The sequence below is a fragment of the Anarrhichthys ocellatus genome, unplaced genomic scaffold, assembly GCF_004355925.1.
Source record: "Anarrhichthys ocellatus isolate YVR2014 unplaced genomic scaffold, GSC_Weel_1.0 scaffold8, whole genome shotgun sequence".
Taxonomy (NCBI): Eukaryota; Metazoa; Chordata; class Actinopteri; order Perciformes; family Anarhichadidae; genus Anarrhichthys; species Anarrhichthys ocellatus.
Window position 1 is genome coordinate 3,663,352 of NW_022280038.1, and position 12,854 is coordinate 3,676,205.

The following is a 12,854-nucleotide window of genomic DNA, read 5'->3' on the forward strand; positions in this document are numbered from 1 at the left end:
GTTGGGTTCAAATATAAGTTGGACCCTTTATACATGTGGATCAAATTAAATGGAACTTCTTAGCTATTATCACTTGTTTTTTTACAACCAAATATAGTTTATATTTATAAATGACTTATGTTCTACTGACATAAGAGCCAAAAATCCCGTGAGATATCAGACAAAATAAAATCCAACACAAACTATTCTCGTACATTGAGGTGTCACACCAGCTGCCTGCAGTCATAAAGTCATCTGTGTGATGATATTATATGCCACAAAAAGAAAAAGAATCCAAAGTATGCAATGGAGGGTATATGCACATGATGTGTAGTCACCAGGGTCACTTCCCCCGTGGGTGGCAAACACAACAGTCAGCATCTGCTATCATGCATTCACATGAAGAAAATTGCACAAATGGTACAAAGCCATTTTGCAATGGACTGCACAAACAGATTGTGAAAGAATTCAGGCAGAAGTTTTTACAAACTGCTGACGGCTAAAGAGAAGAGAAGCAGTGTGAAGTGATGCTCTCTGAAAGGCTGTGTAACACAAACTAACCCAGCAGAGTTTTCTGAATGGAATATAAAAATAAAATAAAAAAATATCAGATTATTTTTGGTAGATTTGTCCCACAGACATCCAGAGTATTCTTTGAAGTCCTTGTGATTTTGACTAGGCAGACAAATCCTGCATTAGAAATGGACAAGCGTCTACACTCAGTTGACAGTTTATTAGGTACACCTAGCTAAAACTGATGCAGGCTAATACAGCAGTCCTGCAATAAATCCTACCTGCATGACTCATGAGGGTTATAATATTCAGCTTTTTGTAAAGGCTGTTGCATTATAAAGAGAGGTGTTTGTTATATTTAGCCTGTCCTCATGGATATAAATGGGGTGGACACTGCTGTATAAGACCGCATTAGTTTTAACTCAGTATACCGAATAAAAACTGGATATAGTGTATATGCCTTCAGTTTTTTTGTTCAGAAACTGACTTCTAGCCAGAATTCTTCAGAACAGAAAGAAATTTCAAATTTGCACAAAAACATCACCGTTTCTGTGCCAAAATACTCATGCTGGGCTGGGTTTTTTCGTTATACCCAAAAAAATAAACATGGTGACTTCAGACAACAGAATTGCCCAGTGCCTAGTGTATACTTTGGACCTATAGAACAAAGGTTCCAGATTTAGTTCCTCACTTTCTGGCTACTGTCAATGCTCACAGACCAATGTGTAGTACTTTGTTCAAGAAATGTGATGGTTTTCTTCCTTGTATTGCAGTTCTATCCATTCATAGCAAGTTCAGTGAGTTTGCTATGCCACTTGTGATGTCAAGACCCTCTATATCAAGGTACTGATGAAAATGACAAAACGTTATACTACAACACAAGTGGCAAAATGGAAAAATTGTCCCAGAGCAACAAACAGTGTTTGAAGTAATGAAGGAAGATGAGAAACTCTCTCCAGACAGCAGAGCTAATGCCATTACCAGCTGGAATGTGGAAGGGATTATGCTACATGACCTTCACCATCCTCTTCCCCACCTCTTTTTTGTTTTGACAGCAAGCTGTAGTTTGACACCTAACAAAACATCTGCAGCCTTGCTACAAATGGCTGTACCCCTCTACAACCAAGTTAGAGAATTGCGACCAAAACACTTGAAATGAGGCGAGGTGACTTTACAAAGATGTCACATGTTTTTTTGCCAAGTCTGACAAAAGGGAGCAGCACATTTGCAAAAGTTATCATGTCGTAAACTATGTATTTACTACTCGAGGGATTTAAGTATTTAGTAATTTGTGGATCATGGTTTTAGACCGCTAAAAAATCTTAACATCTTGTTAGATATTAAAGAGGAAAAATGAGTATTGAATTACAATCATAATTTTTCCTGTATCATAGAAATTGGTGGGTTAAAGTGTAAGGCCGAGCAAAAAGACACATTCTGTTTGGCTTTAGGAAAAGATTATATACATGGTGAAGAGGAAAAACCTTGTTTTAAAATGTTTGCCGTCTCAATCTACGCCAAACATAAAGTACCACACATTTGTTATGCAGGTCTTACATCTAATTTCAGAGTAACAATGACTTGCCAGCAGTCTGTTCTTGTCAAAATGTTATAACTACGACGTACAATTTAAAAAACAGGAACAAATCCAACTTGGGAGTCAAACAAAATGGGATGTCAATGCCGTACAAATACAATATATGTCAACTGCATTCATTTTTTCTGTTATATCAAACACAATTTCATGGTTGACATGGTGGAAGAGGATTAACACCCCATTTATATACCTTTAAAAGAAACACAGACTGCTAATGCTGTAGCTTATAATCCTCCCAGCACTCCGGGCATGGATGTGTTCAGTCTGCTAGTTTGACTCTGTGTGCTGGCTGGCCTGGATAGCTGATGACTAAAGTAGTGACTGAGGGAGTGCAAAGGCTACAGGGAAATCAAGAGTTGTTGTACCCAGCAGCCAAGAGAGGGACTTGACAGTTTCAAAGGATTATGTACTGTGGGGCTAACAATACTAATGGCACTTCTTTTGCATTATGATAATTGCCAAGACAAAATTGCCACCTAATTTCTCCCTGTTTCTAATTATTGGGCTCTTCAATGCAAGCAGGCAGTGGGAGCAGAGCATTGGCAGGCAATTAAACTCCTGCAATTATGGCTCTATTGTAAAGCGCAGCTTTACCAAGGATTTGTAGGGCAGAGAGCGATTGCTCTCCAATGCAATTAAATACAGGATAAATCTGGTGTGGACCTGTGAACGGATCTTTTAAAGTTCACTGCTGTGTTTTCTAACAACCGCTCCCCAGCCAGGAAACCTGAACCAAGTCTGTCAAGGAGGTCACCTGCCAAAAGAGCCACACCTACCGAGCCATAGCGACATGTCTGTTACAGAACCCCCCGCTGGATGCACATGCTTGCAACCAAACCACTCTCACAGTAGATCCAAAAAAAACAAACAAAAAAAACATTTGCATAGAGAGCATTTCCAGGGAGGCATGCTGGGTAGGATTAGTGCTCCTCTTCATCTAGCGTGTCGGAGTGAGCAGTGACCCAATGCAAATGTGTGCGCTAGGAAGTTTAGAGCTATGAACTGTGGGATACAGAGGTGCGTGGCCATCTGGAAACTCAGTGGTGACAGGAAGGTGTTTATGAGAGACTAGGGGGAACAAAGAGCCACAGCCTACTTTGTCTCATTTTGTTGTACAGAAGCCACTGATCCAGTGCAGTGTTGTTAAAAGGCTGGTTTGGGACCCAAAGGAGGAAGATATAAATTGGTCAATAAACTGGTTTGAGGAAAAGTAAAATCCAAAGCTGCAATGGTATGATGTCGAAGCAGAAATGGAAGACTAGAAAATGAATACGAGTCGTTGAATAGTCAAAAACATGGCATGTTTTGCAAAATTAGGGGACAGAAAATCTGTTTTGAGAGACAATAATAAAAGCCCCTCCAAAATCATGAAGGCCTCTTCATTTATTACTGTAAAGATATACCTAGCTATTTATCGATATCACATAATAAACATTTTTTAAAAAGGTATGATCAGTAATGGAGGGCTGTCTGTAAACAATTGCAGGCACACTTGTTTACAGACTTCTAGATGGTCAATGTTGTATTGGCTGGAGAACATATGCACTTGGCTCAAACTGGACTCCTGTGTGCAGGCTCTGCATTTGCCCAATTAAAACCTTGGCAACAAGCAGCCACGAAACACAAAAAGACACGTCTGGACACCATCACATGTCATGGCTTTACAGTTATGATCATGCATTTGCCACACACACACACACACACACACACACACGCACACACACACACACACATAAATATATACACACACATATATAGGAATATATTTAAGGGGGCTATTATTGTATCCCAAACTGATTTTCTGTCGCCTAGTTTGACAATTCAATGACTCGTCTTCCATTTCAGCTTCGACATCATACCACTTTAATATATATATATATATACACACACACACATACACACACACACACACACACACACACACAAAAACACACCCTATGCTTTAGCCGTGATTTTCCACTCGCTTCATATTTTTTGGAGCTTTCCAACAAAAGCACCTGATCAGAGGGAAATTGGTGTTGGCTCGGCTCCTGCTGTTCAAAGACGTTAGACCAAGACTTTGAGGGGTTGAGACCAAGATCAGACTGGTAGAAGTCCCACACTGCATGGCACACTTCAGATAAAATGTGCAGTGTTTCCCACATGATTTTGAGAGACTATGGTGGGTGGACCTTGGACCCTCAAGGGCTTTTTTTTTGTACATTTTAAAGTTAAATGCATCAATCAAGTGATTTTATTCTCGGTGGAATGTAACCAAGTATATTTAGGCTACTCAAGTACTGTACCGAAATACAATTTGAGGTACTTATTGCCTATTGTACTTGAGTATTTCCAGAAGGCAGTGTTTAACTTGATGACATGTTGGAGGTGTGCTGGTTTGCACAAACTGCAGTAAAAGTCTGTCAGCTGCAATTTACTGTGGCCGTTTCCTCTTGTACCATTCCTTCTTTGCAATATTTAAAAATGCCCATCCATTGTGTTGTAGATCCACTTTGAGTGAACAACAGCAAAGAATCACTAACCTCAAGGACTCATTTAAATGCTGCAGCATTGGAAAATGTTCAGTTCGCATTAAGAAATACAACTCTGATAAGGCTGTAGCAGAGTAAGCCATAAACAGGGAGGCTTCTATCAATGAGATAAAATGATGGGCCGTAACATTAGAGTACATGCATGCATTGTTTGCTTTGAATCCCTTGAGGGTGTGTAGGCAATTTGAATAACGCAAGGAAAAGCTGACTCTGCCAGAAAGATGAAAACGACTACAGCAAAAGATGATTATATGCACATTTAGTGGCTATTGCTGAAGAAAATACCATCTGCAAATGCAGCTGAGGTTTACAATGGCACAAAACCTTAAATTCAGAATTTCTCAAAGAAAAAATACTGACTAGGTGTTAAAGGAAAGTTCCAAGAGAGAGAAGGCAGACAAGGAAGAAAGCAAATCACTGCCTGGAAGGTCAAACACAAAAATAAAAATAAAAAGTTAGAAGGGGATATGTATTCAGATATGTATTCAGATATGCCATTCTTCTTGTTCTGACACACTTCTATTTGTTTGTGTAGGAATATACAGTAAGTAGCATTACGTTCCAAAATTGAAAGCCACAGAATTAGTGAATACTTGCTCAGAGGCATTAATTTACTATTTTTGCATTTGTTTCCACATGGCAAATTAAGTCTTGATGTAATTGATCAAAAATGTTCTGGAAAGTCCATTAACTTTTAGCCGGAGGCCAAACAAAACAGTAGCACCAAACACAAAATGTGATTATCAACTGCTGCTGCCAATTTAAATTTGAGAGAGCACAGTTAATCAAGCTGTGTGCAATAATACACCTAAAAGCACGGATCAACAGGGTTCAGCTCCACCCAATTCAATTTAATGTTGAACGAAATAAATGCCACCCTTTTAAATCCCAGTGGGACTTCAAACACATCAGAACATTTGTGAGGCGGTGGGTTAGCTTTGTAAAGCTGTTTCGGGGATGAAGCTAAAGACATCACTTTCATTGACAAGCCTCATAAATCAAGAGTTGCCATGTCTGATTTTTTGTCTACCATATGCTAAATACGAGAAACTTTTTTTTACTTCTTCTCATCATCACTTCTGGTAGTATGGCATTTATTCCCTCTTCTCTTTCATGCCCTTCCCTCCTCTCGCTCACTCTCTCTCTCTCTCTCATGTTCCTCTTTCACAAGCATCTTCAGTGAAAGTTTCCGGCCACTGTGTGAGACACATCTGCATTGCAGTGCTGAGGGGAAAGCATCAGCTGGAGGAGAAGAGATGTGTATAACCGGCTTGAGACAGAGATGCAAAATCAAAGAATGACAACGAGGAAGTCTGACCCGTCACTTACCAAAAATAATGGATTCATGAGTGACAGCACAACATCACTTCAAGCATCATTTGGTACAGTGCACTGTAGTCGCTTTACATGTATTTTTTTGCCTTTGACAGAAAAAACACATGCCCATTTCAATGTCCCAAAATGTAATATAAACACAACCATTTGCACATCAAAGTGCTGTCACAGTGAAATCACATAGAGGGTCATCCACCCCCACCTCCCTCCGAGCCTCTGAGCCTCCCTGTTATTAATGGCGTCATCATTTTTCCTCTGCTCACTCTATTTCCCTTCTGATAGTGGGGCCTGCTTCATCGTGTTCTGCCATGTTTCTGTAATTGCTCCAACAGACTGCCTTATGCTGAGCATATAGTTTTTCTGTGTATGTGTGTGTGTGTGTGTGTGTGTGTGCGCCCATCCAGTAGGCGTGTGCGTGTCTGTAAGTGTGTGCATATGCATGCGTGTGTGTTGCTCTCTCCCCCCACCAGGGCCAGCTGTGAGTTTGTGGGGCAGAACCAAGCCACGGGCGAGCTCCACACGGAGCGAAATGACAGCCTCCAGGCCACCATTGGTTGATGACCGTGAAAACACTTGCGGTTAACGTAAAGTGAGCGACCGGCTGTCACAGTGAGGCACTGCGCTTATGTGCAGCCCTGACAACAGCACAACGAGCCCCTCTACAACTCGACTCTGCAATGCTGCAACAAACAACAAAGGGACAACCCTACAATCCATAACAACAACCACTTCAGACATCTGAAGTACACAGCAAAGAGAGAAAGGAGTAAGACACAACCTCTACTATTTGTCACAGTCTTTGGGAATAAATGTTTTTTTTTCTATACTTAAATTGTGGTGTGCAGAAGTGAAAGCCGAAGGTGGTTGTTGAAGTAAGACAGGGAAGTGAGCGTGAGGGAAAGAATGCCAAGACTGTTACAGATGCCAGCCAAGGTCAGATAAAGTGAGAAGTAAGTGCTTGGAGAGCTACAGGAGCGGAGGCCAGCTCTGTGGAGGAGGTGTGAAGGAGTGAGTGACCAAGCGTGAGCGCCGCTGCCTCCACCCATCATTAAATGAAGCCACTTAAGGAAAAAAGCGCCGCTCAAAAAGGTCAAAACACGGCACTCCTGCAAAGCACTGATGGTTTTATTTAGCCAACTGGGGAATGGTTTCGTCTTTGACGGAGACACAAAAAGCCCTGTATCTTTACTCAGAAGCTGATTTCTTTTTTTTTAGCTATCACAATCCCGCCTGCAAACAGGTCCCTAGAGTTAAAAAGAGAAGCAATAAATGATGTGCCAACATCACGTAGTAAGGAAGGATGATTGCAGAGCTGTTTTCATCATCAATGTTAACCTCTCTGTGGTTAAATCAGACTTCTTTAACCCCCCCCCCTGCCCTCTTGCATTTCTTTTCTTCTCTTCTCACTCTGACTTTGAACACACACAGGCGTGTGCACACACACACAAACACAGTTTATTATGCAGTAACATTACCAGATCCCCTTAGGCAGCTGTGCATCTCTGTATGACTGATGAGGGTAATTTCTCCCAAACAACAGAATGATCACTTGGTGGTGATCACGTGGTGAGCGCTACAGACCCTCCCCTCCTCCTCCCCATCATTCCTCTCTCCTGTTTTCTTTTTATCTTACAAAAAATAGACAGATATCTGTCACTAGTGTCCTGCGGAATCTGGAATGGCTCCAGAGATAAATAGCTCTCCGACCCCATGCATACGGATTTTGAAAAAAAAAGCAAGTTAATCATCAATCGATTCTTCAATGATGATTCCGATTCAAATTCTGTTAATAAAAAGACATCCACGTCCAGTTCCCACTTTGCTAGTTGGAGCTCCGGGTGTGGAGGCTTTTCCTTATTTTTTCCTTGATTACCATAGGGATCCAATATAATACACATGCCACTGTGAATTAGCCTCACAGTAAGGACTGGGCTGAGCCACAGTGAGTTTATACTGTCTGTGTACTACTGTGCACCATGGGATATACTGAGCAGAGCGTAGTAAGGTCTGTCTGCCTCTCTTTCAGCCTCATAGGTTCAGCCTCAGTGGGCTGTCTTTACCTATTCTTCCATCTGTCAGTCACACACAAAAACAAATCCACCTGTCGACCAGGAGACTGGGCTTAGCAGGGCGATGCTACAGCTGTCTGGGCCTGACTTGGTGCAGAAGGGAGCGAGCCAGCGCCCTCCACTGGTAATGGAAAGCCCATTAAGATGCTTATTACCCCACCTGTCAGCCCCATCTCCTCACCTGCACAGATACACCAGGCTAATGAAGACAGTCACTATTCATACAGCACCTTGAACATGGAAGTCATGCCTCTACGCTTTTTGTGATCCTTGTGTCCTTGATGACAAGGGCTCTCTGGCTTTGTAACAATATAGCAGTTCAAGCGTTAAAAGACAGGCATTCTTACCGTGCCACTTGATTCCCTCAACAATGAAGCTATTAATGCTGCATTATGTAAATGGTAATGGTCACAAACATCTAATAGGATGAAGGCAAAGTACAGTGCAATTTAATGCTGCTGACTTTCAGTGGCTCTTTGAAGGATGTTTTCAATTATAACTGAGCTAATTTAATTCATTGTTTCGTAGCTGAAAATGCATTTTTAAAGGTTGACTGAGTCTCTATTTCAGAACTCAAGTTTAATCAGTCATGTACATTGCACACTGGAACGTCCTCTAAAGAGATTGACAAAGTTGCCGGGGATCTGCGTTCTAGGTTTTAAAGGGACAAAGTAGCCCAGCCCTTCTCCTTTTCCTCAGATGGCAGGCTTCAGTTGTGGAGGGGAGGGTGTTCATCTAAAAGATGAAAAGACCTGCGCCTTTAAGAGGGCTGTCTCCCCTTTCCCTCATGCTCCCCCTCAACCACACAGACACTCCTCCTGTGAGCATTTGTGAGGCAGCGCCTGTCCCTTATGTCTCTTTGTGGGGGAACAGAACAGATTTCCCAGAGCACCACTGGAGACAAGACAAAGCCCTAGGGAGGACACCCCAGGTGCAGACCTCCATGCAACCCTGGCCTCAACTACTGTGGATGCTAAGATGAGCACAGGGAGAGGAGACACAGACCTACTCAAGCTGGAGTAACACACCAAGAGGTCCAAAACAGGAGGTGGAAGTTATCAGCTGGACAAGCCAAGAGGTCAATTTTGAGTTGAAGGAGACATTTTCAGCAGATCAAAATCAACAGCGCTGGACTGGATCGCGAAGGAAAAGGTGGAGTCTTAATTTGAGCTTTTAGATTTTCTTTCAAAAAGTTTTGTTGAAGGAGAATCAACAAAGAACTCTATATTTTTGACAGCTATTAAGGATAAAAGTACTATATGAAATAGATACAAACGGCAGAAAAAGGAAAATTTATCTTAATGTTTTCATTATTTTTATCCATCACCAGACCACTTTCAAAATAGTCATTTGTGGTATGAAATTGAGATGCTCTTTAAAGAACATCTTGAATAGTCCCGACAGTGCTCTTAATTCACCAGCCAGGCGCTTATCTTATTTCTCCAACTCTTTCTGAGAGGGAGCATTAAAGACTTCATTGATAGTGCTCTTGGGGAACGGGTAATATTTCTCATGTGAAGTCTCGAAACTTTACAGCTGTAGGGAGAGAAAAGTGCCACATGCATAAGAAAACGATGTTGAGCTGTGTTCCATGTGGGAAAAGTGTGCGTCTGGACTAACATTGCGGTGGAGCATTGAAGACAGAAGAAATGTTCCCAGGGTGTGGAGTGCTGAGTGGCCAGAACCAGTACCTGACCAGAGACGCTGTCAGGCCCCATCCCAGACTAGAGGTGAACAGACCGATCCAAATGGAAAATGGGGTAACCCCAGGGACCTGCCCCGTCTACCATGATCAACCTTACAGCAATGCTGGCCAGCAAGCAGTGGTCTACAATGTTTCCAGCCCGCTGAAGCCAACACCACTGCCAGTCCCTCCCCCTGCACTTAAACTAGGGCAGGAAGGGTTTAAGAAAGTCTGCCGAACTGAGGAGGACAGCCCCTGTCCCTTTCCAGGACTGGCCTCTGGGGTGCTGGAGATGCGCGTGAAGGAGGGAAGTAAGATCCGCAACTTAATGGGATTTGCCATGACACGGATGCAGGGAGAGAAGGGCGTTAGTGGGGGAGGAGTGAGTGGTGGTGGGCTTAGGCAGGTGGTCTTCACGGGGTCGGGCCGCGCGGTCACGAAGACCATCACTTGTGCTGAGATCATGAAACGGAAAGTGGGCTCTCTGCACCAGCTGACCAAACTGCAGTACAAGGTGGTGAAAGAGGTGTGGGAGAGTAGTGAAGGGGGGACATCTGAGATGACGGTGCACAGGACTGTGCCCTCTATCAGCGTTCTTCTCTCCAAAGACCCACTGGATCCCCAGGAACCGGGCTATCAGCCTCCAGAGACTCTCAGTGCACTGTGGGACGAGAGAGAGGGGATCGAATCTGCCACGCAAACGGCATGCAAGAGACCTCTTGGACCTTTGCCATACAGCAGTTTCCCTCACTGTAAGAGAGTGTGTTTGGGGGAAGGAGTGTCAGTCCACCCTCCTCACTGACTGGCTGAACCGGTGTCGAACAGTGGAGAGGATTGAATCAGGAGAGTTCATTTGGCGCTGCCCTCCACTCAAGCACAATGCTGAGACAATCAGAACACTCACTCAGACAGAACAGTGCTTTCTCAGAGGAACTGAGTACCAATTCCAGCCTCCAGAGGTCAGTTTGACTGGGACCTGAAAGCTTGCCTCTGTACATACAGCATTTAAGGGATGTGTTTCTGGGTACGTTCACATAATTGTGATGTGTGCTATAAAATCTTTAAGCGATTCACATCCCATTTCACACTGACAAAAGAAAAGCCATGAATTGCACAGGTTCTAGATTCCTGCTTGCAGTAAACTATCTACAGCCTGTGGATAGAATCATTTATTAGCATCATGTTGCAATCATTTCTATTCCTCCGTACTCTTTAAGTGTAGCCTCTAAAAATGCACAAGGTAGACCCAAGAGTATAAAATAAAAACAGTTGAAAGCCATTGATGTATGACAAATGCAAAACATACCCATTTTATTTGTCTGATTATTAACATTCATGAACACTAAATTAAATAAATTGGGGTTTATTTCCAATGGAAATTTTGTTTCATCTTTCTTACTCACCCGTCATTGAATTTGCAAAGCTCTGATTGAACAGAAAATCACAGTGTGCTGATCTGTTGATAAGAATAACGGCAGTGAAATTTATCTGTAGAAAAAGCTGATTTAATGACAAAGCTGTTGATAAGGCACATCTCCTAAACCAACCCAGCCTGACAGAAACGCCGAGGGCAGAAATACAGGCACCGATTATCATTAAGATAACAACACAACATCACACAACACAGTGGAGAAAGGGATTAAAACTAGGCTTGACAGAGCTTCACACTACACTGTTCGTGTAAAATATGAAACCAAGGCAACAAGCTATACTTCACTTCAGCTGATAGGCCTACCCACCCACCATATCTATTGTATTGTATAGCACAGCGTACCTCTTCCACGAGGCTATATTCAAGCTTTTCTCAAGAAAATCTGTATGCAAAACAATGTGGTCTAAAAAGAGCTATGTTTAAACGTAACAATATGCACTTGAAGTTGACTGACATTAATGAAATGGCTGCAGACGTCCTGCTGTTGACATTTTTCATGCATTGCCTCTGTATTTCCACACCATTTAAATATAATTTCAGTTGCAAAAAAAGGTACCGCTGACTGATTGCTGAAGCTTAACTGGATGCTGCAGACATCTATGGCAATCGGGTCAATATTCAACTCCGAGCAGAATGAAAAAAAAACAACAGCTGGCAGAGTATGTATTGAATTTTATGGATTAAAGATTTTTACACATAAAAACGTATTCTATACCTTTTAAAGAGTTGTCCTTAACAAGACAAACAAACCTTTCTGGGAATTATTCAAATACTTAAGCGCTTTTTCCACTTAATCAACCATGTCTTCTGGGGATAATAACTTAAGATAAGTGGAACCTTGTCTGAAGCTTTTATGTTGATCTTAATGAAAATCTGCAAACGCAGATGTCGGCCTCCGAAAGTAAATTAATCAAAGTGAATCCTAACTGGGGAGACAATTCAGTTACAGCTTAAAAAAAAGGAGGAAAAAAGTTGAGTTCACTTCAACAGAATTAGCATTCAAATTCATCTTTCAAAGGAATACAAATCGTAATATTTCATATAATGGTCAGCCAGCATTTTAAACAGTCTATGGTGGACATAGTGATTAACCTCCCTCTCGATCCCATTAAGTGAATCAGAGCACAGCAGAGCACCCAAGGTTGAATAAGAAATGCTGCGACTGCAATACAGCACATATGTAGCAAACTGTGTGTCCTCGAGACTGCTGGAAGGTTATCACTTCAGGTCGCTGTTATCACAGAGTTAACAGCTTTCACCCAAGAGCCTTTGGGACAGTCAGTCTGCAATGCGGGTCAAAAAGATAATGCCGCTATAAGTAAATTTCAAATCGACCTGCATCTGTTATCAAGCATTAAGAATTCTGGGCCAAGTGTAAAATGCAGTGGGGGTAATTAGGGATAACAGCATAGCGTACCTGAGTGAGAGAACAGATAAAACATACTGACTAAAGCATTATCCCAGAGCTAAATCCGATGTGGCTGGCACGAAATAGCATGGTGGAGGAGTCAAAAAAGTGCATTAGAACGATATGGACAAGGTTATTCACAAGCTGAGGTTCCATTTTGCAAATATTGTGTGTTTTCAAAGATGTTGTCGAGGTGGATTTGAAGAAGATACAGGCCAGGGCCTAAAATGCACCATTTGAGTTTGGTTTACTTTGAATAATATATATATATATATATATATATATATATATATATATATATATATA

The 12,854-nt window shown here is 42.0% G+C and overlaps 1 protein-coding gene across 1 annotated transcript; it reads left to right on the forward strand.

Moving 5' to 3' along the window:
- The first annotated feature begins 8,841 nt into the window (after window positions 1-8,841).
- Window positions 8,842-12,778, forward strand: LOC116384198 (uncharacterized). The gene has a single exon (XM_031848664.1). The coding sequence runs from the start codon at window positions 9,674-9,676 to the stop codon at window positions 10,508-10,510; it is 837 nt and encodes a 278-aa protein (XP_031704524.1). The 5' UTR covers window positions 8,842-9,673; the 3' UTR covers window positions 10,511-12,778.
- Window positions 12,779-12,854: the final 76 nt, after the last annotated feature.